General features: G+C 35.2%; 3 protein-coding genes across 13 annotated transcripts in view; 1 reads left to right on the forward strand and 2 right to left on the reverse strand.

The window, feature by feature from the left end:
* The window catches only part of LOC141387250 (3'-5' exonuclease Snipper-like), a 28,904-nt gene extending 19,210 nt beyond the window's left edge, over positions 1 to 9,694 (forward strand). For 3 of the 10 annotated variants that reach the window (XM_073956630.1, XM_073956631.1, XM_073956632.1), the window contains exons 2-4: positions 7,318 to 8,564; positions 8,700 to 8,881; positions 8,946 to 9,694. In XM_073956630.1, the coding sequence (XP_073812731.1) occupies positions 7,551 to 8,561 (1,011 nt within the window). In that variant the 5' untranslated portion in view covers positions 7,318 to 7,550 and the 3' untranslated portion in view covers positions 8,562 to 8,564; positions 8,700 to 8,881; positions 8,946 to 9,694. Of the gene's footprint in view, positions 1 to 9; positions 3,680 to 7,148; positions 8,565 to 8,699; positions 8,882 to 8,945 lie in introns of those variants that run through there. The other 7 variants (XM_073956635.1, XM_073956634.1, XM_073956636.1 and 4 more) reach the window with 5 other exon arrangements.
* Positions 9,695 to 9,872: 178 nt separating this feature from the next.
* On the reverse strand, positions 9,873 to 13,517 carry Hsl (hormone-sensitive lipase). 2 transcript variants are annotated; one of them, XM_073956626.1, is made up of 5 exons: positions 13,253 to 13,517; positions 11,286 to 13,190; positions 10,601 to 11,230; positions 10,410 to 10,535; positions 9,873 to 10,346 (listed from the first exon to the last, which is right to left on the reverse strand). In XM_073956626.1, the coding sequence occupies exons 2-5, from the start codon at positions 13,149 to 13,151 to the stop codon at positions 10,173 to 10,175; spliced, it is 2,796 nt and encodes a 931-aa protein (XP_073812727.1). In that variant the 5' UTR covers positions 13,152 to 13,190; positions 13,253 to 13,517; the 3' UTR covers positions 9,873 to 10,172. The 2 variants fall into 2 exon arrangements, with proteins under 2 accessions (XP_073812727.1, XP_073812728.1); XM_073956627.1 differs by having other exon boundaries at positions 11,286 to 13,182; positions 13,253 to 13,431.
* Positions 13,518 to 17,367: 3,850 nt separating this feature from the next.
* LOC141404715 (small subunit processome component 20 homolog) lies at positions 17,368 to 26,221 on the reverse strand. Its single transcript, XM_073988366.1, has 5 exons — positions 26,039 to 26,221; positions 20,652 to 25,983; positions 18,744 to 20,590; positions 17,987 to 18,673; positions 17,368 to 17,926 (listed from the first exon to the last, which is right to left on the reverse strand). The coding sequence occupies exons 1-5, from the start codon at positions 26,081 to 26,083 to the stop codon at positions 17,492 to 17,494; spliced, it is 8,346 nt and encodes a 2,781-aa protein (XP_073844467.1). The 5' UTR covers positions 26,084 to 26,221; the 3' UTR covers positions 17,368 to 17,491.
* Between the last annotated feature and the right edge of the window lie 999 nt (positions 26,222 to 27,220).

The following is a 27,220-nucleotide window of genomic DNA, read 5'->3' on the forward strand; positions in this document are numbered from 1 at the left end:
ATTCACATTGTAATTATTTAAATTGCAAGAAATTCGAATCAAATCCGAGTAAAGATTAAGAATTTTGGGCGAATATATTTGGAACATCTAATGAAACATCAGAATAGTTTCCGACTTTCGGATAGAATATAGCAATTTTTTTAGAATAAGTTCCGAAACTTTCCAGAATCTCGAAACACATCTCCGAAATGTATTTCATTTTCTGCACATTTTCGAATACTTCTTCAGAGTTTTGTCCGAGATTGTTCCGAAAAGCAAAATTTACTTCAGATTTTTTACGAAATTTCTTCAGAATTCGAAACTAATTTTTGTGGAAACTCGAATGCTCTTTTCGAATTTCCCTTAACAAATTGTTCCGAATTCTGCGAACCGCTTCACACAAAAACGGACATGTTTTGCATACGAAGACGGCATCAGAAATGGAAACTTGTGCAGAGATTTCGTCCGAATTCGGTACGATTTCGGCAAAAATTGTTTAGTGGGGTGCAGCTTTTGTTCAAGGGAGAGTATGTGTTTATGGATGTTTTGCAGTCGTCGATTGATTTTAATGTTAGTATTTTGGTTAATTGGTTGTCTCGCAATGGACTCTCAATTAATACACAAAAAACTAAAGTGATGTTCTTCGGGAACGTGCAGGATGATTCAATAAATGTTTCCATTTATAGCACGTCTATAAATGTTGTAAGCTCCATGAAGTGTCTTGGTTTGTTTCTTGATAGTGCTTTAGTGTTCGACGTGCATGTTAATTCTTTAGTGTCCAAGGTAAACTTCATTTTAAGGAAGTTATATTGTTTGGATTTAGTTCTGCCTAAGAACATAAGAATTCAATTGGCTCATGCACTCATAATGCCTCATTTTGTGTATTGTATTGAGGTTTTAGGGGGTAGTCGTGGTTTTGTCTTACGAAAGTTAAAACTTCTGTTCAATAAAGTTATGCGCTATGTTTATCATGTTAGATGTCGTGATCATATTTCTCTGTATGTTAAAGAGTTCCTTGGTTGCACATTTGATAATTTTGTGAGTATTAGATCAATGTTATTCTTCTATAAGGTACATAAAATGCAGACACCTTCTACTGTATTAGACCTTTTTACATTCTCCAGATCGGAGAGGAACAAACAAATACATGTGCCGTGTTTGACTCCATTGTTGGAGAAGTCTTTTCTTGTAAGAGTATCTCGTGTATTTAACACTTTGCCACCAGAGCTTAAGGTATTTAATTCCTCTTTAAATTGTTACAAACGAAAGTTATATGAGCATTTTAATAGCAGTGTAATATAAAATTCATGGTTTGTTATGTTAATTTGTTATCGAACTATAATTGCATGGCTGGTTTAGAACTTTTGCTTTAACATTGTATTCATTTGTTAGATTTATTGTTTTAAGAATCAGATCATTGTTAAATTTAAGTTTTTGAGAGTAGTAAATGTATAGTGGTTTTTGGAACCGATTATGGCCCTATGGGCTAGGTTTTTACATGAGCATAAATAAATAAATAAATAAATAAAAATAAAAAAAATGGAAGAAACCCAGATTTTCACTACTTTTACCGTTATAAAAAAAATAAAACGAAGTGACCCAAACGAAATAAGGGCATTGTCGTTGTCCATGGATACCAACACGATATAATTTTGTATCAGAACACTTGAATATTTTTCGGGTCACATTTTGTAGCACAATGTCATTTATCGACATTTTCCGAAAAGTTTGCACAATCTTAAGGCCAAAACTGCCTGAAGGAACGTTCCAATGCTTTTGCGATGTATTAGAGAGTTTTCAATTACTGTCTTGGCTACAATGTTTGTCTTTGTGTTGGATCGAAAATCTCAATGGTTTGGCTGTTATATGCCAAAATATCCAAAAAACGTCAATAAAAAACTTAAAGTTAAAATCGGGAGGCTCGATTTTCATCGTAGACATATGGTCCAGTAGACTTTTTTGCTCAGTTCAACCCCAGGAATCAGAAACGCGAAGGGCCCATTAAGGTTTTCAAATCGCCCCGGCCTAATATATATAGATATAAAAGTTCCATAATTGGTACATATTTCGCAGTGTATATCCAAAAATGTTATGTTTTCTTAGGGAAAAATATTCGCTAGAATGTAATTAACAACTCTTCAGAACATTCCATTGTTTTAAAGTGCCTCTATCACCTTGTTTTCAGTATAATTTTTAACGACAATTTAATTAATATGTCAATAATGCGGTGAAATCCAAAATGCGAGAATAAACTGCTTGCGCGAACAGTGTTTTAAATGCGTCTTGTAAAATGTATGATACAAAATACCGCAGAAACAACATGAAATAAGCATTTTAGAGTATCAGAATGTTGTGAAGAATTGCTGAGAAAATGATTTGAAAGATTTTTGCGAAAGATTACATGGTTAAACTTCCAATAGTTTAGCTGACACAGACCAGTAGTGCGATTCTACAACACATTTTTCAAGTTACCGACAAAAATTGGTAAAATTAAAATGCTTATAATTTCGGTAATTAACGATATTTTTCGGTAAGTTAGCGACGAATAAAAAGAAGCCTTAAAGTCATATCAATAGCAAGAATGTTATCAACTTTTATTTGAACTTTTCATTCATAATTTTGCTTTTTTTAACGATTTTTGTCGTTAACTCAAAAAATGAGTTAGAGAATCGCACTACAGGGGCTCAGTTCTGTTTCTATGAAAATGTGAAATAAAAACTTTTATAAAGGAAAAAGCTGTCAAATAAAACAATTATAAAGGAAATACTTTTCATTTCAAATTTTCATAGAACAAGAATCCAGGGCCAGAATTCCAAAAATGATTTAAATTTTCTATTGCCAGAACCTGCAAGAATCTACTATTTTTTACTTCGATAAAATTTTTTCCTTTATGTTATCGGAAAAAAATAGTAAAAATTAGTAGATTATTGCAGTTCCGGAACAGACCATATATTTTGTCGATTTTGATGCCCTAGATGGAGTTTTTATGTGGTCTGTTCAGTTGATAAGTTCTTCTTGTTTAAGGCTATGATATTGTCAAAGACACAAAGGTAAAATTCCTTTTCGTTTCTGAGATAAAGGCCCCTGGTTTTTCAAACCGATCATGGCCCTATGGGCTAGGTTTTTATATGATCATAAATAAATAAATAAAAAATAAATAAATAAAAAAATGTAGTTGTAACCCGTTTTGGATGAGGCAATATTGTCCGAACTGGATCTGACAGGATTAAACCCAACTTGGACTTTTGTAGTCTCAAAAAATATATACTAAAAGTTGTTTGCATTTTTAGTGTTGCATAGTGTAACTCATTTGTCAAGCAAAAGACAACAAAAATATTTTTTTATAAACGGATTTCACATTTCATATTCGAACAGCTGGCGTGATACCACTACTTTGGTAATTGTGCCATGGGCCTAATGTAAATTGGACAAAGTTTAACGTCGCTCTCCGCCAGACGCACTTTGTGGTTTTAGTCATGCTGACATGTGGCAACACTAAACGAAATAAATAAAAACATATGGGACATTTCATTTTGGAGTTTTGACTAGGGATACGTAATCGAAGTCAAAAGTCACCTTTAAAAAAACTTCGATTTTTCGATCTTTCGATTATGATCAAAGTCGACTAAAATCGATTTTTGATTGATTTTATAGCTTTTTTGATACATATCGCTGTCAACAGAGGGTGTTATTAAGCTGGGTACACATTGTCAGTTTTGAATGACAGCCTTGTTGTAGCTTGCTAGTGTGGCCGTTCATTTTTGTCATTCATCATGCAACCACAAAATATTTTGTGGTTGCTGGACGGTTGGACAGTTATCGATAATTGCAAAAAATCGTCATTCAAAACTGACAATGTGTACTGTACTTTACCGTATTTGTCAACTACTAGTCTGTTCCAGAACTGCAAGAGTCTACTAATTTTTTTCGATAACATAATAGCTCTGTTCCTTTACGTGCAAGAATCTTCAAGTTTTACCTTTTTTACTCGAAAAGCGTTCCTTTACTTTGGATACCGTACAATTCATATGGGAGCAGTTTACAACTTTTACTACTTCTGCCGGTTTTACTATTTTCAAAAGTAAAGGAACAGACCAAATGTCATGTTCACACGAGCGTTTCAATTACGTTGTTCGCCTGTCGAACGACGTACACGAATTAACCCGTTTCCACGACACCATTCGTAATTGACAGAAACATTAACAAAATTGCCTTCAGTTTTGTTTCCTTGCTTTCACGAAAATTTGAATCGAAAACGCATAAAATATACATTAAATGAATAGGAAAAGCAATAGACTTTCCTTCAAATGTATCTTCTATATTTAACTACACACATTTCATTCTTTTTTTCCATAAATTCTGAATAATTTTGTATTTTCAATATATTTTTTTATATGTTTCTATTTTTAAAATTAAAGAGAGAGAGAGAGAGACATGTCAAAACAATGTTTGTGTATACAGTCTTTCAGTTATTTGTTTCCTTTTTGTTTCTGACTTTTTACGCGATTTTGAACTAATGGGCAAGAAATGTGTTTGGAATTAAGAAGGAAACACAACCATCTTCCTTCTGCATCTACACATAGCCCAGAAAGTCTGCGTTCACCTTACTACTTTTCAAAAACGATGCTAAAACTTCAATAAATAGGTGAATGAGATCAGTTTTTCTTTAATAAATATTTTATTGGCACTCTTTACTACCAGAATAAAAAGAAAAATTCCTGAAAATATATTGTTATTACGAAGATAACGGCAAAAAAGTGTTACAACTGCTAAACTAGAGCCCCAAAAAGTCTGCGTTCACTTTGTATGTTGCAATAATACCGTTAGTTTTTTTTTAAATTTTTTTGCAGTTTTCTCCCATTTTTAATCAATATTGTCACAACTGGTCATTCTGTGAGGTCGTTTGCACACTTAACTTAAAAAAGTAAAATATTTCAAGAATGGAAAACAAGGACAAAGAAATTGGCATCGATAAAAGGAAAATTCTAGGTAAATTATGGAAAAAGCTATCGAAATATTGGCGAAACTGTAGGTGGAACATATTAGGCTATACATAGAGTGATAACTAACTATAAAAATATCGAAATTTTGAAGACAATGCCCAGATCTGGACGGTCAAAGCTCAGTTTTGGACGGTCAAAAATACTATCAGAACAGGAGGAGCGTAACATAACTAATATAGTTAAAACAGACAGTCCGATAATTACTTCAAAAATCGTTGAAAATGTGAAAATGGCATCCAAAAAAATTATTTGTGCACAAACCGCCAGAAAAATACTGCATAAAGCTGGGTATCATGGTATAGTCGTACGGCGAAAGCCGTACATATCACTAGTGAACAGGCAGAAGCATATTGAATTTGCTAATGAATACATAAACAAGCCTCCGAGTATTCCGGAATCAAGTCATATTTTCGGCCGAAAGCGTGTTCTATATGTTTGCAATGGAAGGACTTCAAACTGTTTAGAGAGAACTCGAACAAAATCTTGTTTTACACTGTGAAAAATGGCGAGGTTGCTTTTTCCATAATTTACCTAGAATTTTCCTTTTATCGATGCCAATTTCTTTGTCCTTGTTTTCCATTCTTGAAATATTTTACTTTTTTAAGTTAAGTGTGCAAACGACCTCCCAGAATGACCAGTTGTGACAATATTGATTAAAAATGGGAGAAAACTGCAAAAAAATTCAAAAAAACTAACGGTATTATTGCAGCATACAAAGTGAACGCAGACTTTTTGGGGCTCTAATTTAGCAGTTGTAACACTTTTTTACAGTTATCTTCGTAATAATAATATATTTTCAAGAATTTTTCTTTTTATTCTGGTAGCAAAGAGTGCCAATAACATATTTATGAAAGAAAAACTGATCTCATTTACCGATTTATTAAAGTTTTAGCATCATTTTTGAAAAGTAGTACGGTGAACGCAGACTTTCTGGGCTATGTGTATATAAAATGTTAGATTCATTAACTTTCATTCATCTTTTTCCTTTTTTCTAACCCAACCTTTACACATGCCAGTGACAGTTCGAAAAATTCAATACATACACAATTTTTTACTACCACAATTACATTTTTTGAATTGTCGACTCCACTGGCACTAGATTTTTCATGCCAGCAAAATTTTGAGCTGGCTGCCAATGATATGTCGAAAATGAAAAAAGAGTTGCCGAGACTATTTTTTAATCCATGTACATTTTTGTTTCTTTTAAGAATGCAAAGATTTAATGCATATTTTCAAAAAGATTGGGAAACACAAATAATACGTCTTGGCAGCTGCAATATATTAGTGGTTAGTAAAGACATAATTTTGATGTTTTTCATGAAAATATAGGTTGATAAATAATTTCCCCTCTGGGATTATACAATATCGAAAAGGCGGCAATACCAGATTCATTATGTTTATGATTGAAAACAATCTTTTTAAAACGAAATAAAATAAAAAGTAATAAAATATGTTGTGAATTGTGTTTTAAATCTGAAATATAATGCACTTTTGTGTGTTAATGCGGCTTAAAATAATTTTGAAATTGAACTTGCACTGGCATGTGTAAACACACAAGAAAACTGCATGCCAGTCGAACACTTTTTCGGCATTTTCGAGTATAATACATGTACTCAATTGGCACCAATTAACTGGCTTGTGTAACTGCAGCGTAAAAATTTTTGTGTTTTCAACAAATTTTTCAATTTTGAATTTAGACATGTCATAATTAATTTTTTCGATAAATTCTCTCATTTGTTAAGGATGGGACATACTTATTCGTCGTTCAGAGAGTATTCCTAATCGAACAACGTAGAAAAATCGTCGTTCGTTCATAGAATTTTGTGTGGGGAAATAAGTAATTTATTCGTAGTTATGGGTCGAACAACGAATAGAGAACGAACGACGTACCGTGGAAACGGGCTATAAAGGAAAAAATTTTATCGTAGTAAAATGTAGTAGCTTCTTGCAGGTTCTGGAACAGAGCATACTTCTCAGTTCTCTTTTACTGAACAAGTTTGTTATCGAACAACATTTTGTAAAATTTGTACAAACCTTTGAGCTATCCTACAGACCTATTGTTGGGTAAGAAAATCGTCGACTTTTCGATTTCTCTATAACCAAAGGTCGACTTCGATTTTTAGACTTTTCAAACCAAAAAATCGATTAATCGAAAGTCGACTTGCCTATCCCTAGTTTTGACAGTTCATTCTACGCGGACCGGTCAGAAGTGCATTAATTTTGTTTACTAATTAAAACAAAAAAATGGAATCGCCGTCCAATACTTTAATTTTGAAAAATATTCCCAAACAAATTGATAATTTGGCACATCTCTTGAATTCTCTGCAAATACCAGCCAAGGAAATAAAGTCATTTGGACGTAAACGAGCCCTGCTACTGTACGAATCTAAGCATGAAACAGACACTGCCTTTGAGAAGATCAGTCAATTGGAATACAATGGAAAATTTGTCAATATTTCGTGGTTTTGTAAAGAAAAACCCAAGAGCAACAACGAAACAAAACCAAGAAAGACAAAATGCAACAAAGCTATACAAACGGCTCTACCTGCCTCAATCAATACACCAACAATGGAGTCTCTGAAAATTAGCAAGTATGTACAAAAGTTATACGCAACAGATGAAAATTTACACTTCGATCAACCACCTCCACCCTATTTGAAGTATCAATATCCACCCATAAACATGGATATCCTGGATAACATTTGTATTTCATTATTAAACAACAACAATTTCTATACACAAGTCTTGCATTTGATGAATCGAATGAACTTGGAACCACCATTCGGCCAGCGAAAAGAAAAATGCATACCAAAAGGAGAATCAAAAGAAGCTTGTACCCAAACAGACCCAATTGTTATTGGAGGCGACAAACAAACATACAACGACTTAGAATCCGAAATAGAGTCATCAGATGAAGACATCTCCAAAAAGGTGGCGCCTATTATTATCCCTAAGAGGAAACAACCGCCTTCTGATGAACAGTACAAGAAACGGGCACGGACAATGCTTCAAAATGTAAAGAAGTTAACACAAAATATGGTTAAAAAATCGAACACAATGACTCCCCAGAAAGAAATGTTTGATCCTCTAGAGCATAAGCTGCAGAGTCCTCTTATACAATTGAATATTTCCAAAGGAAACTCAAAACCATCAATTGCAGACATTACTGATTCCCACAGTGAAACCCCAATCTCCTCATCGAGCATAACACGGGAAGAAATCACATCCGATTTGACAAAAAATCGCATTGGAGAGAAAGAAATGCAGGAAATGCCAGTCTTTAAAAATTATAAACAAGGCGAACCCAGTAATAAGCTGTACATTAAGAATCTGCAAAAGGACGTGGTAACTGAAGATTTACACGCTTTATACACACAACTAATTCAGAATGATCATGTCAAACTGGATATAAAAGTTATGCAACATGGACGTATGAAAGGACAGGCTTTTGTCTCATTCAGCTCAGATGTTCCCGAGGCAACAGATTTGCAGAGAGTAGTCTTAGACGCATTGATTGCCAGTAATGGTTATATATTGCGCCAAAAACCAATGGTGGTGTGCTTTGGAAAGCAGACATAAAAGGTTACATATTTTTGTGAGATAAATACTATAGTGAATGATTAGATTTTCAAATAATTGCAAATACCAATTAAGTTCTACATTTGTTTGTGAAATCATTTTAACATATCCAATTTCACTTTTTTCTTCTTCTTTCAGGCAACTCGGGTTATTGGATACGATATATGTAGAAGGCGGGCAGACACAAAACAATTCTTCAGCAAAAAGCAGTAAATCAAAACTCTCACAACAAACGTACGAATATGTAATAGCCGTTGACTTTGAAGCAACATGCTGGGAAAATCAAGCGCCACCAAGATGGAGAGAATCGGAAATTATTGGTAAAATACGAACGCCTTAAAATAACAAACTGTTTTTTAATTTATTTGTACCTCTTTTTAATAGAATTTCCCGCGGTATTGGTTAATTTAAAGACTGGTAAAATTGAAGCAGAGTTTCACAAATACATTATGCCCATAGAATCACCAAAACTAAGTGCTTACTGTACAGAGCTGACCGGTATTACCCAAAAAACAGTGGACAATGGAATTCCTCTGCAAACGGCATTAATGATGTTTCAGGAATGGCTGCGAAAGGAATTGAGAGTTCGACATTTGACATTGCCAAAATTGTCGAAAGACAACAAAGCTGGAAATTGTGCTTTTGTCACTTGGACGGATTGGGATTTCGGAATTTGCCTGAACAAAGAGTGCACAAGAAAGCGACTTAAGAAACCGCCATATTTTAACCAATGGATCGATTTAAGGGCCATCTACAGAGAATGGTACAAATATAAACCGATTAATTTTTTGGATGCTCTAACGCACATCGGTCTCGAATTCGAAGGGAAACAGCATTCTGGTATCGACGATGCAAAGAATTTGTCGAAATTAACCTGCAAAATGGTAAATGATGGAGCTATATTGGCCATAACTAAAGATTTGACACCGTTTCAACTGAATTTAAACTGTATTTTTTAAGATGGCGTAAAAACAGGAAAATCAAGTATAACTTAACTACTATCTAATCCATTTTTTATATAAACTTATATGAGGAAATTTGTAAGACTTACATATTTTATATGAAATAAATAAATCAAAGAAATTTTAAATTTCTCTAAATTTAAATTAAAAATATCCGAAAAAAATCTAAAATCTTTGTTTTTTACTTCCGTTATGTTCTTTTTTATAAAAAGGCTAAAAAAACAATATCTAAATCTTCAAGAGTAGGTTGCACATAGAAGATATACGTTTTAATCTTCACTAACATCATTCTAAAGAAGAAGTCCTTTTTTTTTGTTAATGTCACCGAATTAATATCCATCAAACCAAATTGAGAAAATACAGGTGTTATATTTTAGAAATTCAGGGTTAAACAAATACTGATTCTTATTAGTAATACAAATAAATAAGGTTGGGATTATTTTTATAAAACTAAAAGATTATGAAATTGTATAAATGAAGTAAAAATCACATTTTAAAAAATTAATGCATCAGTGACAACCGTTTACAAATATATAAGGATAGTAGCGAATATGTGTTTTAAACAATTCTATTTTTAAGGTAAATAAATACAATTGTAAAGTTCGATGTTTCCTTTTCTTCGGGTGGTATTAACTACTAACGAGAGGTGCTACTTTTCGATATTATTATTTTGGGAGCTAGGCTGTGCTTCACTTTCCAGCGATGTATTGAGCGTAGAAGTAGTAGTATCATTTGTGATCAATGGATCACTATTTTCCTTATTAATTAATTGCTTCAACAGTTTAATACAAATTTTAGAGCCTTCCATAGCTTCATTGGAGAGCTGTTAAAGAAAGGTGTTTTAGAGAAATTGAAAGTTTTTTCGTTATTGTGATGTGCATATTACCATTGTGAAATTTAAAAAACCGTGTGGTAGACCCTTTAAGATGTCCAAAGTAACAGGTCTGTTCAACTTCTTTAATTTTTTGGCAAACATTACACAGTCGTCAAGGCAGGGATCCATTTCTAAGGACTGAAAAGAATTTGAAAAGTTCTCAAATTTAGTTTACAAATAATGGAAGATTTTGCAAATCTTACGAGTATTTTTGTTGCCGGCATCTGTTGTAGCCACTCATCACTGGCGTAGTATGGTGATAAAAATGGATCTTTGGGAATTTGAAAAGCAAATTCTGCACTGGGGGAACGGGCGATTAATGCATCCATATTCCTCAGGTCTTCTATGGGTTTTTGTGAGTTACAATCTCGTTGAATTTCATAGGATTGTGTATAACGGTTAATTGTGTTTGAGATACTATTAACGGCATTATTTATCCTTGCCTGAAAATCTAGTGTTAACGCATCCTTTCCAATGTCCATAAGCAGATTTTCTTCTGAAAGGGTTTTGGCGGGCACGGTTTCTATTTCTTTATCTTTCTCTTTAGCCTCTTCGGTCGATGAATCCACAATATATGTATCAAGAAAGTTATCTATATATTGGCGAGATTCAGAGTTTTTATTAGTTTCTACTAGATGATGTTCGATAGGCACTGAATCGTCTTCAAAAGATACGCAGGAACTGTTGTCACCATCTCCTGTAGACGGTAAATCAGTACGTTCGACAGTTTGACTGAGATACGAGGCACTAGCGAAAGTATTTTCGGAACTGTCTTCGGTTTCTTCTTGGGCCATTTCAATTCCACACTGAGTGGTGGCATCCTTTTTGTCATTCTGAAATACACAGAAAAATTAACATCGTATCATAGTAGACATCGTTTGTATTTACCTTGACTTGCTCCCATTTGTGATTGTTGGAACTCTTCTGTGAAGAATTCGCCTCAGATAATGATTTACTGTCTGGCTTTTCAAGACTTAGCTTATAATGGGGTTCCTCCTCTGATGCTTTGCGTATCTCTTTTATGAATTCTTCACTCTTGGAGTTTTCCGTTAAAATTTCCGGACTTGGAGCCGCATAAGCTCTTAGGCACCTCATCATAAAACCAAATGGTAATAATGGATCCATTAGACACAACAATCGAGCTGGACTGGGAACAAAATTTATAAGTGTAGGGCAGTACGCCAAGAAGACCCCATCTGGTTTGCGTACACCTTGCTGGATACATTTTAAAGCCAACGCTATACAGAGATTGGCACCGGCGGAGTCCCCCGCCAATACTACGCTTTCAGCAGTTGTTCCAAGGTAATCGGAATTTTTCAGCATCCAGCAATATGCATAAAACACTTCTTCAATGGCTCGAGGAAATGGGGCTTCCGGTGCTAAGCTGTAGTCTATAGATAAAATGGGACAGTCTAGGGCAACCGCCCAATCTCGCAAATACAATTCATGAGATTTCGAGGACTGTGCAACGAATCCTCCACCATGACAATGGAAAATAATCGATGGACTGCGAGCAGGCAATTTGCGCCAACCACGCGTCGATCCCAACCCCATCATTCCTTCACGACGTTGCGAGCTGAGTAATCGCGCTTGTATCACAAGGCCAGCACCCAAATGGCTGGATGGCACAGGAATATCCAGCATTTCCTCTTCTTCCTGATCCAAATTAGCTTCTTTAGTGCTCTGTACTTTTGGCAACTGCAAGGGTTCAGATGGAATTTCTATAACTTGATTGACCTTTATTGAACTACCAACTATGCTGGGTATTTTATGCATTAATTCGGACTCTGCTAAAAACCAAAATGACTTACAAAAGTCTATTTTGGCATTTTGGGAGAGATTTACAATACGTCGGGCCCTCAACTCAGGATTCAGCAAGTATTTGCCACTGGTCCAAACACTGCGTGTTGTCTTTAAAAGGGGACCATCTATATCTTGAGCATAAAAGGTTTCCGAAAAGCCAGCCATACTTATGGAAATAAACCGCAGGACACCTCTTATGGAATCGCCATACTGAAATCCCATACAGCGCCCATAAAAACAGTACTGGTTTATTGTGTCACCCATCTCAAATAACTCTTCAGCTGAATGCCTACCATAGGCAAAAAGATCAGCGCTGTCCTTTGACCATTCGTGTAATATTATCAGATATTTAAGACAAGAACACAGTGATGAAAGCAGCTGGGAACAAGCTTCGACTTCTTTCACATACGTCTTTTTACGGAAGAACATAGTAGATCTTGCCGCAGTCAAGTTCTTACAAATGCCCAAGCCGTGCTCTACACAGGAATCGACAACAGACACGAAACTGCGGTAACCATTGCCAGGAGTATTCTCATCGAAATCATATGTACTTGCAAACGATTGCACTTGTCTCACCAAGTTGTCTGCCATAATAATAAAGTCTTGCCACGCAATGGAGGCAGCATATAATCGTTGTCCTTTTTCTGTTATATCATCCTTGAAAAACACTGCCTGTTCATAACAAGCCATCAAAAGATCACGATACTTCTGTTGCATTTCCGGTGGCGGAGAAGGCGTTGGCAAAACATCAGTGACAGCAGTCTGAGTCGAACATGAAGGTTTCTCCGATTTGTCCGATTTGTTGACCGCATCATTCTCACTCGGCAATTTAGGTGACTCCTCTAAGTTAATATTTACATTATGTGTCTCCTTTACACCTGTCTCCTTCGAAATACTGTTTAAGTTGTCGTTGATCATTTCAGATGAAGCATCCTTTTTAAGACATTGCATTGTATTTTTGTTGTATCTGTTGTGGTCAAATCTAAAGGTCTTATGAGTAATGAACACTATAAATAAAATAACGCTAATAAGCAATGTGTGTTAATACTTACTCTAATTGACTTGCATCGAGATCGTGTTGCGCCTCTAATTAACGGATGAAAAACTTTGTAAAACGACGCCACTTTCACTTTAATGTAAAAAAAGACTTACAGGGGATCTATTTGTAAATTGACTTATGACTTGGTGGTATTGAACGAACTGTCAGCTCAGCTGTAACTACGGAGTTGCCAAGTGTAAAAGAAATATGTTTAGTATTTTCATTTCCTCTTTCCGTACCAAGTCATGGTAGAACAAACCAGGTAAAGTAAATACTACAACAAATACAACTCAACAACAACCACATAGAAATTTGTTTTTGTTTGTAAACGTTAGAGTCAACGTACATGAAAACAAAATAAGGAAATGTCTATAAATTATTGGAATTTAAAAAAATTATAATTTTTCACATTTCATTGAATATTTTGAAAAACATGAATGACAACTCGTTAGATTTTCAATTTGAATGTTTCCATATCATTCCACTAAATGCATATTTTCTCGCAAAAAGTAGAAATCTTGCAAATAGGTTTAAGGTCGCTGGAAATTCATTGAAAAATGAGAAGCTGTTTCAATATTTTGTTTTTGAAATCAAAAAACACATGTTTATTAGGGCTTTCATTTTTTCAAACTTATTAAAATAACAAACCATATTAACAAATGTTGTACAGCCTTAATAAGCGGTGTTTTAGTGTGCGGCATGTTGTTCGGACCTGGAGGAGGTTACATGTCAATGATATGAAGGAGTCTTTATGGGAAATAGTTTTTTTCCTGATTAATAAATTTGTTCTTCAAAAAATATATATCCCTAATATACATCGAACATAGAAATAAATATACATATAAAATGTCGTATGGAATTTGACACTAACGTTACAGCACAGTTCAGTCTGCTGGGTATTGCTGCTACCTTTTCTTGTTCTACCATGGTACCAAGTATTCGTTAACCTGCATTTTGGATAATATATCTGCCGGTTATTCATGTTATCTAAGCAAGCAGACCAACCCCTTTACTTCCTTATTTTTTTGATTGAAATGGTAAAAATTGCAAAATTAGTAAATGCTCGCACTCATAGCAACTGTGCTGCCTTTTATGGCAACGCTTTTCGAGTAAACAGTAGCAACATAAAGGAACGAAATGTGTTGTCACATGTTACGAGGTTTTTTCTCTATACAATACTTGAATATAGAAAATCTTGTAGAGTTTAAACCTTCTAATATGTAGTAAAGCACAAGGGATTCCAAATGTCAATTCCATTCCGTATACGTCAAATATGTCCTCATAGATAACGTTAATCCTGCAAAAAGCTCTAATGCAAATGGCGTTAATACCATAATAAAACATTCCAAAGGATTGCCAAGGAAAATTTAGCAAGCATCAGCAAATTGCTGCAACAAAAACAATTCCAGAAACTGATATGTCAAAATAAATCCACTAATAGTAAGTTAAGATTAACGAAATCCACAGAATTTTAAATGCCATTCCATTGCTTTTATGTCAAATAAATCCAGTGGTTATGGAAATCGCATTTAAAGTTTAACAGCCAGTTTCTGTATGTCGAAAGAAGAATGTGTGCGAATGAAACACGACCGAACTTCACTTTTCGAAATAATCACCCTTATTACGGTTGGCGTAGTCGTAGACGTTCAAGTGACGTAGACGTTGTCGTAGGCGTAGACGTTGGCGTAGTCGTAAGATACATTTTTATATGATGAAAAATTATATACAACGACATTTTTGTCTTTTATAGCATTTTGTATCCTTAAAAAATCGAAAGAAATACATTTGTAAATCCCAGAACGCATTTCTTGGTTTAAATACAACATTTATTTTTTTTGATACGACAAATCGGTATTACGTATGGCGTAACACGACAAATTGGTATTACGTATGGCGTTGAAATACGAGGAAAGAGTCGTGACCGATTTTGTAAACGACAGCATATAAAAATAAAAACAAATTAATTTCAAAAGAATTTTTTGGCAATGATTATTAAAATATATTGGAAAATAACTATAATAAATACAAATATTACTACTTTGATTCATTTGCATAAGATAAATTTCGTGTCTTTATCAGATGACAAACTTTCTATTGAAAATCTTTTAGAGTCCTCATATAACGATTGATGCAATGTAAATTTCTTAGTTCTTGCTCAAAAGATGATTTCAAACAAATAGTTTTACGATTAAAAAATATATATTTTTTAAATTTTGTATGAGAAAAAAATTGTCGTTGTCGTAAATGTTACGTGGTACCAAAAAATATCCCTACGACAACGACTACGCCAACCACCACAAAAACGTCTACGCCAAACACTTATTTTGATTGTAAAAACTATAGGGTTAGTTTTTCTTCTGAATTAAAAGTTTAAAAATGATCTACTAATAATTCTAATTATGTTTGTTACAAAAAGAATTCTTTAAAAATTGAAATTTTTGCTTTTTTGTTCAAAAACATACATAATACCAATTAGACGTTACGACACGTCAGCTTGCAATTTTGGATACGACAACGCCAACCGTAATAAGGGTGAATTTTACCTTTGCTTTTGCTTTAAAAAAACAAATTTGAAAACACACACAAGAGTTTGGACGTGTTTCATTCGCACACATTCTTCTTTCGACATACAGAAACAGGCTGTAAATTTTAAACCCGAAAAACGAAAAAAAAATTTCGGAATGAAACCACTTTTGGTTTCTCAAGTGGAATTGTAATTCTTTGGAAACATGCCACTTGAAAACACTTAAAAATAATAAAAATATTGTTTTATTAACACCACATTTAAATTCATATTTGTTATCATTTTATTTAAAAAATTCGCAAATTTTTATTTCTCAGTTAACGAAACCAATTGTTAAGTATTGCCCACAATTGTTCAATTGTTTAATGAAAACCACTAAACAATCTGGCATTACGAATGATAAAATAAAGCAAATATACAGGCATGTCACAGATTCCGATCGGAATAGTTTCAATTCCGTAATTTCATTTCGATCGTTTTTGTTTTAGCTTCTTCAGATTTCGATCGATTTGGTGAATTCCGAAAATCGTATTATGTAGTATAAATATGGCAACATTAGAGGAATCAAAAGAAACAAAACAAAAACATATGATTATAAAATCTGTGGAAGCGGGAATTGTGAAAATATTCTGTTAAAAGAATATTTGTGTGCGCGAAAAGAAAGTTAAGTTTTATTGAAAATTCGATTTTTCTATTGTTTCGGTAATAGAGGCTCAAAATAATCAACATAACACTGAACAAACACCTTGTTCGAGTTATTTTTGTTCTGTTTTTTATCTTTGCTTTATTTTATCATTCGTAATGCCAGGTTGTTTAGTGGTTTTCATTAAAAAATTGTGTGGCAATACTTTGTTAACAATTGGTTTCGTTAATTGAAAAATAATGAAAATTTGCGATTTTTTTAAATAAAATGATAACAAATATGAATTTAAATGTGGTTTTGTTAATAAAACAATATTTTTATTATTTTTAAGTATTTTTGGAGTGTTTTAAAGTGACATGCTTCCAAAAAAATACAATTCCACTTGAGAAACCAAAAGTGGTTTCATTCCGAAAAAAATTTTCGTTTTTCGGTTTCTGAAGAAGCTAAATACGGAATCAATTCCACTTTCGATCGGAATTGGTTTCTGTGACATGCCTGATAAAAAAATAACTCAAACAAGTTATTTGTTCAGTGTTATGTTGATTATTTTGAGCCTCGATTACCGAAACAATAGAAAAATTTAATTTTCAATAAAACTTAACTTTCTTTTCGCGCACACAAAACTTCTTTAAACAGAATATTTTCACAATTCCCGCTTTCACAGTGTTTTCTAATCATATGTTTTTGTTTTGTTTCTTTTGATTCCTCTAATGTTGCCATATTTATACTAAATAATACGATTTTCGAAATTTACCAAATCGATCGGAATCTGAAGAAGCTAAAACAAAAACGATCGAAATGAAATTACGGAATTGAAATTCCGAAATGAAATATCGGAATCTGTGACATGCCTGTATAATGCAATTTTTCAACACAAATTCACAAAATGTAAAAATTTTCATTCATAACTTTGATGTAATTGTCCCGATCAATTTTTTGCCAAAAATAAATTCAATACAAATCAAACTCAAGAAAAATATTTTATTTCTAAAATGTTTTTAATAAAATACATTTTTTAAAATGTACTGCAAACCATATTATATAAAAACTATATAAAATTACATATTCTATTTTTATCCTAAGCATTAAAACAAACTATCATCTGCTTTACGTTTTCGTTTCTTCAATTTCTGTTTAACATCGGCTGCCTTGCCCCTCATTACACTGGCTTTTAGTTTCTTGGCAGATTTCTTGCGCTCTTGTATAGCTACTTTACGCTTAGCTGCTCTTATGGGATCGTGTATTTTCTCTTGAGCTAGCAACTTCTTGCGATCGGCTCGCCGAATCATTAATTTCATCTGAGCACTGGCTCGCAATTTGTCATAAACATCAGAACCCAAACGTTTTCTTAGGCGACTTCCAACACGCAGAGCTATTTGTCTTAAATCTGCATCAACATTTTGGTCTTCTTCAGACATTTCACGTACCAAGGCTGAGACAATGCCTGGTCCCAATCGCTCTAATTGTTCGGTACTTAAAAGTGTAATAAAGCCTTCTAAAAGTGTAAATAATGACGTTCGCTAAAATAAAAAAAATGTATTAAGATTATTCCAAAGACGTGGTACGATTTTAATACTCACCATAGTAGTACTGTGTGGTGCTTTGACAACTTCCTTATTTATCAGAAATCTAATTTGCCTTAATAGCCAATTAAGGTTAATTTTTGTTACTGACTCCTTGTGATCCTCTTGGTTGTCGTCCTCATTTTCCGTTTGTGTCTTTACACTGAAAGGAACGTCTTTAAGCATGGTCGCAACGTAAAGGAAAATTTTAACAATTTCATCGATCATTAACTGTGATGTTTCGGCGGGTATCATTTGTGCGCACAAGTCTAGAATCAGTGATTTTATATCGTATTCGGGATTTAGATAAATAAAATCTAATTTATTGGAGATATTTGAACCATCCTCAACATCGATTTGTGATAGTTTGCGGCCGATATATTCGAAATCGTATCCACTTAGTATATGACCAATTATTTTGGCGGCATTACATCGAACCCAGTTATGATCATGCGCTAATAATCGCTGCGACTCGTACGCCAACTCATCTACTGTGTTCGTAAGCTCAGTTATCTTAAGTAGATCAGCAGAACAATATTCGAATATTTTCAGCAGACAATATTGCACCTGAATGATTTCATGATCTAATGATCGTTGTTTTCTTTCCAATTCCTCTTCTTCTTCCTGGAATCCTTCGTCATGTAATACTTCATTGACTTCATTCTCAAGCACTTTGTTCTCATTAAACCCTTTCGATTTTTTTGACTATAAAAAAAGGAGACAAAAAACTTGTGAACCCAGTTGGAATTAAAATGTTTAAAAAATTAAAACATACTTTGAATTTCTTCTTTTTGGGAATACCGCTGACATCAGTTTCGGGCAACGATTCCGTATTTGGAGCCCTTACAAAACGCCCAACATTGGACGATTTGTCCTGATTTAACCTTGCAACCAATGTGGGTAGCAACACTTTGAGACGAGGAGCAAACGATTGCTTTTCCGAATTCAAAAATCTTGAGCACAATGCTGCGCCCATTTCACGAACAGACGGTTTGTTGTCTACGCTGAAGAACAGCAATGTTAAGTCGAATAAATGTTGTCGACTTGCTTTCTCTAATCTGCCTATCAAAATTTCAATACAATTAGCCACGGCTTTCCGGCACTCTGGATCCTCGTCGTTTACAAGTCTAGTGCCGAGTGAAAGATACAAAAATTCCGCTTTCTTTGTCAATATAACCAGAGGGAATTTCTTAATTATTGTGCAAATAAATTCTATGGCGGATAACCGACCAGCGGATAGAGAGTAACACAGCTGTACCGAAAAGAATTTCACGATGTGATCAACCTTCTTATTTAGAGGATATTCCATGACATATGTGGTAAGCAGATTCCTGGCCTCATCACGAACATAATCTGAGGGCGAAACAACACACATCTCCCCAATTTTCTTCATGATATCGTGGATAGCTTTACACTCCACCTTACGATTCAACATGGCCTTTAACAGATTGAATGTCATTGTCTGGTTTTCGCCGTCGTGCATATCTTGTTCTATGTACAAAATTAATTCGTCTATTTGTTCCTCGGTAAGGTCATAATAGGTAACTTTCCTTAGCAGTGCTACAATGGCTTTAAAGGCAGATTTCATCAATTGGAAGTTATCTTCTTGTTTTGTAGCACCGAACGTTGAGAAATTCTTTAGTATCTCGAACATTCTTTCTACCACAGATCGTATGTACTCAGGTTCTTCCATGGCTTTTAGTTCGTATTCCTCCACCCACAGAGTGGCAAAACATTTGAGCGCAAACGTAGTCACTCGTATATGGGTACTCTTCAGCGAATCTCTGAGAAGTGGAAGAATGGGATTGAGAAAAGGCTGATAATCTACATTTTGAAGTTTTTTGCGTTTTAAAACGATATGCAGCATCTCCAAACCGAACTCAATAAGAATATGAGCATTGGCCTGGGCATTTGTTTTGATCTTTTTGTTTAGGGCTCCAGACCTTTGCGGAGGTGGCTGTATAATAAAGCAATCTGGCCGAGCACGTCTCATTTTCTCCTTTTCATGCTCCGTCAATACGCGTCTCTGGGTGCCGGGCAAAAGATCAGTAATACTTTCGGAAATTGTACCATATATAAATATCAATAAGCTTTCACGTGATATATGCTGATTTTCCACCAAGCCATTTACAATCTTAGCGAAACATTCTTGGATTTTTAATGTAAGTTTTCGAGACTTGGATCGTGCCAAGTGATCCTTAAACGGCATAAGTAAGTCAAGTAAGCAGTTTTCCTGAATATTTCTTGCGATTATGTGCAGTACGAGATAACTTTTAGCGCTCGGCTTAGCTTCGGGAGTGTGGGAAGTTAACTTATCTACTTCTTTCTCCGCACTAATATCACCAAATATATCGTTAAGGGCAACTTCCAACAGATTGTGGAGGCAGGACTCAATATCGCCTGGTTGAACGATCTCACGTAAGGCATCAAGAACTCCATGTATTGTAACCGACAGAACATGAACTTGAAAGCCTCTTGTAAGCAGATTCTGCAAATGGTTAACAAGCATTGAAAGGTATGCAGATCCAAGGCACAGCATAATCTTCTTTAGTATATCACGAGTAAGCATTCTCACAGACTTCAGGGGAGATCTTAAGAAAGTGCATACTTTCATAAATACACCTGAAATAAAAGGAAGCATTAGAACCATGATTGGAAGTGATTATGTGCATCGCTAACTAACCTGGTAGACTAGAGTCCATCAATTCTTTGGGAAGCTTCTGCATTAGCTTAACCAACGCCAAGGCAATTGGAACTCTAAGAATTTCTTCTTCTTCCCGTTCAATGCTCAACTTCTTTCGATTCACTTTGTGTTTGGTGTCATAAGAAGATTGTTCAGTAATGGAACGATTTAGTGTTGGTATCAATATGGTTGTAATGGTTGTGAGAACTTTTTTTGAAGCAGAACATGACAAAACCAGTGGACGTTTCATACAAGATTCGCTCTTTGAATCACTAGCGACCGGTTCGTCTTCGGTTAGTTTTGTGTCGTTTTCCAGTTCTTCTTCTAAATGGTCCTCTTCAGTTGTTTTGGGTATTTCAACACCTTCATCATCGTCATCAGCTGGTTCAGTTTCATCTCCATCGGGTTTTCCCACCGGATTTTCTGTTTTATCTGTCACAGTCTCAAATTCAACGTCTGCAGCATTCTTAATTCCGGCCTTTAACTTCTCAATGGTCTCGGTGTCACTTTGTGACAGAGTTAGATCGAAATGAAACGCATCCAATATCCTGACAACAATGCGTACGCACTGCTTTTGGTAGTCATGTGATGAACGCATCTTCATCAAATAATAACGCAAAATTGTGTAATAATGCTGCCACGGCAGCAATTGGCACACCACTCCGACTGTTTCAATTGCCGCATCAACGAGGGTGTGTTTACTTGCATGCTGTTCTTGCAACAGGTAGCGCGAGGCTAATGGTAGTATGATTTGTGTAAGAGTTCTTACACAAGGTGGACTGGATAGGGTTGATGCCATAGCATTGAACTTGAGCAAAGCTCTTCCATGACGATGTGATTGCAAGTGGGTCATATTCTCGAAGAAATCCACCTCGGGATCTTGTTTATCACCTAGGGCATTCAAATCTCTAAGTATATCATGCGAATCGGGGCATTCTCTGACCATCTCTCCCAATAGTCGAATACCCTCGTTACGGACGTTTTCATGGGAGTCTTTGATAATGCGCCTAATCAGGTTCATGAATATATCTCCAACTAAGTACCTAATTTGCTGCTTATCGTTGGCATATTTCTTCGTTAGGTGGGGCAGCAAAAGTCTCAGATGTTCACTAGCATTGTCACGCAATCCCATATCTTTGTCGTGCCTTAAGAAGTACATACAATTGAATATCACCAAAACTCCCAAATCCATATCTAGGCCCTCAGGAGATTCTATTTGCTTCTTAAGTTCCTTGAGTGCATCCAACCGCTTTTCGTAGTCTGGTTGTTCTACCCATCGTTTATCCCAGGCGTTGAGGAGAATCATAATTCGAGCGGTAAATTTCAAATTCTTGGTAATGGCCGAATTTGGATTTATTTTATGTTTTATTTTGGCAATATCAGCTATCAAATCGCACAACTGCTTGCGAGCTGACACTTCGGATACTTGCTCAAATAGTGGAGCTATTTTTCTCACATACAGTTCCGGATACTCTAGGCGTTTAATAAGATTTGACAGTGTAGTTATGACTTGGATTACAACTTCCGCACTGGACTGTGTCTGCGTTTTGGCTATTAGTATAGGCAGCAGTAATTCCAGTAAATTATCGCAAATTTCAGGTTCCTCAACATGTCTGGTTAACATTGACAGTATGTTCAAATCTCGTTTGTCCAAGGATTGCTTTGAACCCCTCGTGGAAAAGTTCATCTTTAGCCTTTGCAGAAGTTCTGGAATGTATGGCTTTATCAAGGCTAAACCATCTTCTGAGAATTCCAATTCATTTTCAGAAGCCACCAATAGTCGTTCAATGAGACTCAGTATGGATTTGCGCACCAAGGCCTTTGATTTATCGTTCAACAGTAGCAGAATAATGTAATGAAATATGTTCTTCTCGGATCCATCGATAGTCTGACTTAGGAATCGGAAGTGTTTCGGCTTTTCGCCCCACAGCAGCAATAACTTCAATAAGGGAGTGGGTGCATGTATGCATTCCAAAGGCAGCTTTTCCAAGGAAGGATAAACAAATACCTTTGTTAGACATGAAACTAAAGTTTGGTTCCATTCAAAATCCTCGATGTGCTCAAAGAAATTCACCAGACTTTCCAAAGCATTTTGTTTTAAATTTCTGAAAACTATTGGCATTTTTGGATGCAACAAAGATGTGTTTAAATTTAAAACTTCGCTGCAAACTGCTCCGATGAAAACTAGAAGTTTCAACATGTACAGATGAAACTTCTCCTGCATTATGCCGCCAAACTCTTTTCGAATTAGCTCCAATAAATTAACAACACTTTGGAGTTTCTTTGGTGACCAAACAGCCGAAATTTTAAAATTATCCTTAACAACGCCAGGTATACTTTCAATTGCTAGGGATTCGTCTGTATACTGGGTATATAAACCGAAGGCCATCTGCAAAAACCATTGAATTTCAGCAAGACTGCACTGTCCCAAAAATCGAAGAATTATCGACTTCCTTTGTTGGGGACTGAGTCCCTTTTGAGATCCTTTCGTAATCATTTTGCCGTAAAGCAATCTCAACAGTATGTGCATGAACTGTTCACGATGTTCCTCCGAAACACTGTCCACTTTGAAGTTAAGCAGTTCATCTTTGAATTTCTTTTCATCCAGAATATTGTAGAGGAGATCTTTGTACGGCATTAGCGATTTTGATTTGTATGTCATAACGCAATCAAGCGCGCATTTTTGCAATTGATTGTTGGAACCTTTCAATAACTCCATGTACAACAGCCACAGCTCTGCTTCTTTAAATAAGGCACGAGGATTCTGTTGGACAGCCAGAACAGACAATTTGCACTGTAAGGTCTGTAAAATAAACTTGATGCGAACATTGTCTTGGGCTCCAATCTTGGCCACTCTCTTATATTTGGACTTCTTTCCGTCTTCAGCATCATCATCATCGTCCAGGTCGACATCGTATTTTTTGTTTGCAATTGCATTCAGATCCCAGCAGTTCTCCTTTTTCTCTAAATGCTGCTTGTACTCTTCTTCGACAAATTTCAAGAAGATTGCAACTAAATCTCTGTTTTTGATTTCAAACAGTTTACCAAATTGTGGCAAATGTTGCCACAATAGAATGCGATAATTCAATAGCTGCTGTTGAGTCAATTTCCGTTCTCGTTTTAGGGGTAGTATTGCGTTCATCGTGCTAGAAGTCCAAACTTCCTCGACGACCTCATTCTCCTGATTAAAATGTTCCTTCGAATAGTCGATGCTATCCAAAGTCGATTGCATTTTATCTTGATATATGGACCAGAATGCTGTAGGTTCCACTTCTTTGGCATAATCTTCCAAAAGTTTCAAAGTTGGTTCCCAAACAAATTTGAAATTGTGATACAACATGCCCAACAAAAAGCGTATGCAATCTTCTTTGTAAGTGGCTTCTGCAAAAGATTTAAACAGTTCTGTTTGGGTCTCTAATTTCTGTATTAGCAAAAGCTGCTCCCTGTAGTTATGAATATTGGGCTCTATTAATTCGGTCTGGAAAAATATGTGGTAAGGAGACTTCATTTCCTGCCCTTTAAACAAAATACTCAACGAGTGAGCAGCCAATAGGCGATAGTCGTGGTCGTGGTGTTGTAAAATATATGACAACTGTGGTTTGAGTTTGGTTTCTCTTTTAAATGGTTTCGCATTTTTACAGATTAGTTGATTCAAACAACCCAAAACATTCTTGAACTGCAGATTTTCCATTAATATGTGTATCAATGGCTCCAAAATATCTTTCGGTGGGAATAAGTTCAACTGGCATACAATTTCGATAAGAAGAGTTAATATATTTAGAGGCCTTCTGATATCATCGCTTTTCTTACTCTGCAACTCCTCCACTGTTATTTTCAAAAGAGTTTCTAAAGATTCTTGTATATTTTCAGTCTTCAATCCCTTCATGTGTGGTGCCAATATCAGCAATAGTAAATCTTGTTCAGACTCTTCACTATTCACGTCAATATTTTGTAATCTGCTTTCGATGCGGTTAATGGTTTGCAGTGAATTAACTTTTATATCCATTGATTTCCAATTCTCCAAATCACTGCCGTTAAAAGTTAGAGGTTGTTTTTTAAGCACTACCCTTGTCATGAGTTCAATAGCTTGCTGATCAAAATTGTTTTCGAAGTACTGTACCAGAGAGGGTAAAATAAATATGTCGAATTGAACATGTAGCGCCATTGAAAGGACGAATTCATCATAAACTTGTCGGTGTTTGATTGCTAATGCTTTTTTAAGTAGGCGACTTGTATCCAACTGAGTAACCAATGAAGAACCCGACAGTAATATTGAACATATGATGCTACTAACTGTCTTCAAGGTGTCTTCTGAGCGTTTTTCCTGCATTGCTCTGTCTACAATTTTCAAAATTGTTGCAACTATAACATCCATTTCAGACAAGAAACGGCCTTCCTTGTACTCAACCACTTGCAAAGCAATTTTCATAAGAAATTCCAAATTAGCAACATTCGGTTGTGTGTCTGCTGCCGCACACAATTTTGTCCAGAATACAGACATTTGGGAGGGTAGAATAAATTTCATCAACTGCAACACAGCATGTTCAACAATGTCATGCAGTAGATTCAACTTTTGATCTTTGATATCCTTTTTCTCTGCCAAAGCCTCGAAAATAAACTGAAGAAAATCTCCGGCAATAGAATGAAACTGGCCCTTTACGCCACGCATTATTTCAAAAAGCAAACGACCACAACCCTGAATGCTTTCGACTTGCTCCCGAGAAACTGTAGATAAGACAAACTCCAAAAATTTGCCATAATCCTTGACATCACGCGCAATGAAGGAGAAGCATTCTACGGCGAAATTTGTAACATGTTCTTCGTAGCGCCTTTCATCTAGCAACGGCAATATACTATGGAATACGACACCAATGTTTCGCTTTAAATGTGGCTTAAGGGCTTTGAATAGATAAGCTAGACATACTAAGGTCCATTCTAATTGCTCGGCATCTTGGGTATTCAACAGACATATCAGTCTATCCAGCACTCTCTGGAAATATGGATAGAATTCCTCTCGCAAGTCTCTTGCTAATACATAGAGAAGCTCCAGAAGAGGTTGTAGGGACAAATTTGTAGCACATGATAACTTGTCCAATAATGTATCAATTACAAAATCCTTTTGATGCAGTAACTGAGGCAGTGTTACGACTTTCAAGACCTTACGTGAGAACTGAGAGAACTCTGTTGTCAAATTTAGGACCATCCATTTCCGTAAAGTTTGATGAAAGTATGTTTCATTTTCTTCGCCAAGCTCCTCATTTTCGTGACCAATGTGGTACAAAGCCAACCGTCTCAAGTCAATTTCATTCACTCGTTCGGCAAAACTTTTAAACTAGAGTAGAAGAAATTCGGATTATCAACTCCATATTACTACAACATTTACTTACCCGAAAAGTATTGGAGTTTTTGGTTTTTTCGTTAAATTCAGTCATTGCTTCCTTTTATATATTTTACAAATAAGTGTTTGTAAACATTTTTAATTCAACCAATTGTATTTTCAATTATATCTTTCCATATGACAACGACGAACAACGTGTTTTGAAAACAGAGTTGCCACTGGATTGGACACTCTACAATAACAACACATTTGACAGCACATAACAGTAAAAAGTGGTCGAAAATACCGATAATTTAGAACTAAAATAATTATTTTTTTATATATACCCAAGGCATGGCTGGATTCTAGTTCTCTATTTGTAATATGTAGACAGCGGAATCCTATGCAAGTGCATATATGGTTAGGATGGTCGTAGAGAAAATCTGATTAGACAGAAACTCGTTTTATTACAAAATAAAACGAATAAGGCCCAGAAATGTCTGCATATTTTGCATATCGTGCATATTTTCACATATTTTTACATATCTGCATAAAATGAGCATATTGTGGCCAGAATATCCTACCATGGTAGAATAAGAAGGTGTTACATCAAATCATGCCAAACGTTAAAATTGTTCACCATAACGCATTACTGTGCATTGCTTGTTTACATTCTGTATGTGATTTTATTCAAAATAATGCATTTTGATAATCAGCTGTATTTCCCGTTGTAAGTTTATTATTGTGCCATAGGTAATGGTTATGGGTACTTTACACGGTATGTTTTTTACATATGAGTTGTCACTTCTCCCATACAAAATATATATGCAAAGTGACAGATGAAATCGAGTGGATTTCGTAAATGTAAACATAGCAATGCATTTGTCGGCTGTCTCCCAGCCATGGTGGAATAAGAAGGTGTTAAGTGGGGTTCAGACGATCAGTTTTGACTGACAGCTTTGCTCAAATAATCGGTTGCTTGCCAGTGTGGTCGTTATTTTTGTCAGTCATCAGGCAAGCACAAAATTTTTTGTGGATGTTGGACAGTCAGCTGTTGGTTGTTTGTTTGTTTGTTTGACCGTGTGAACGAAACAACGTCAGTCAAGGAATAAATTAGCAGAGTAAATATCAAATAAAAGTTAAAAAAGTCGTGTGTTTTTATTAATTTGATTGATTATTATTGCAAATAAGAGATAAAAATAGCAGACAAAAATTTTTTCCTTCATTTTAATATCGGCCAAGCAAAAAATTG

The sequence above is a fragment of the Musca autumnalis genome, unplaced genomic scaffold (genome assembly GCF_047663935.1).
Source record: "Musca autumnalis isolate F117 unplaced genomic scaffold, ASM4766393v1 scaffold_5, whole genome shotgun sequence".
Classification (NCBI taxonomy): domain Eukaryota; kingdom Metazoa; phylum Arthropoda; class Insecta; order Diptera; family Muscidae; genus Musca; species Musca autumnalis.

Coding starts and splice junctions, on each gene's coding strand:
- LOC141404715 (XM_073988366.1), bottom strand. CDS start 26,083: ATGACTGAATTTAACGAAAAAACCAAAAACTCCAATACTTTTCGG. Junction 18,674..18,743: donor CCAAAAAGAAGAAATTCAAA/GTATGTTTTAAT, acceptor CTTTTTTTATAG/TCAAAAAAATCGAAAGGGTT. Junction 17,927..17,986: donor CACCACACAGTACTACTATG/GTGAGTATTAAA, acceptor TTTTTATTTTAG/CGAACGTCATTATTTACACT.
- Hsl (XM_073956626.1), bottom strand. CDS start 13,151: ATGCAATGTCTTAAAAAGGATGCTTCATCTGAAATGATCAACGACAAC. Junction 10,536..10,600: donor TGCCGGCAACAAAAATACTC/GTAAGATTTGCA, acceptor AATTCTTTTCAG/TCCTTAGAAATGGATCCCTG. Junction 10,347..10,409: donor GTTTTTTAAATTTCACAATG/GTAATATGCACA, acceptor TTTCTTTAACAG/CTCTCCAATGAAGCTATGGA.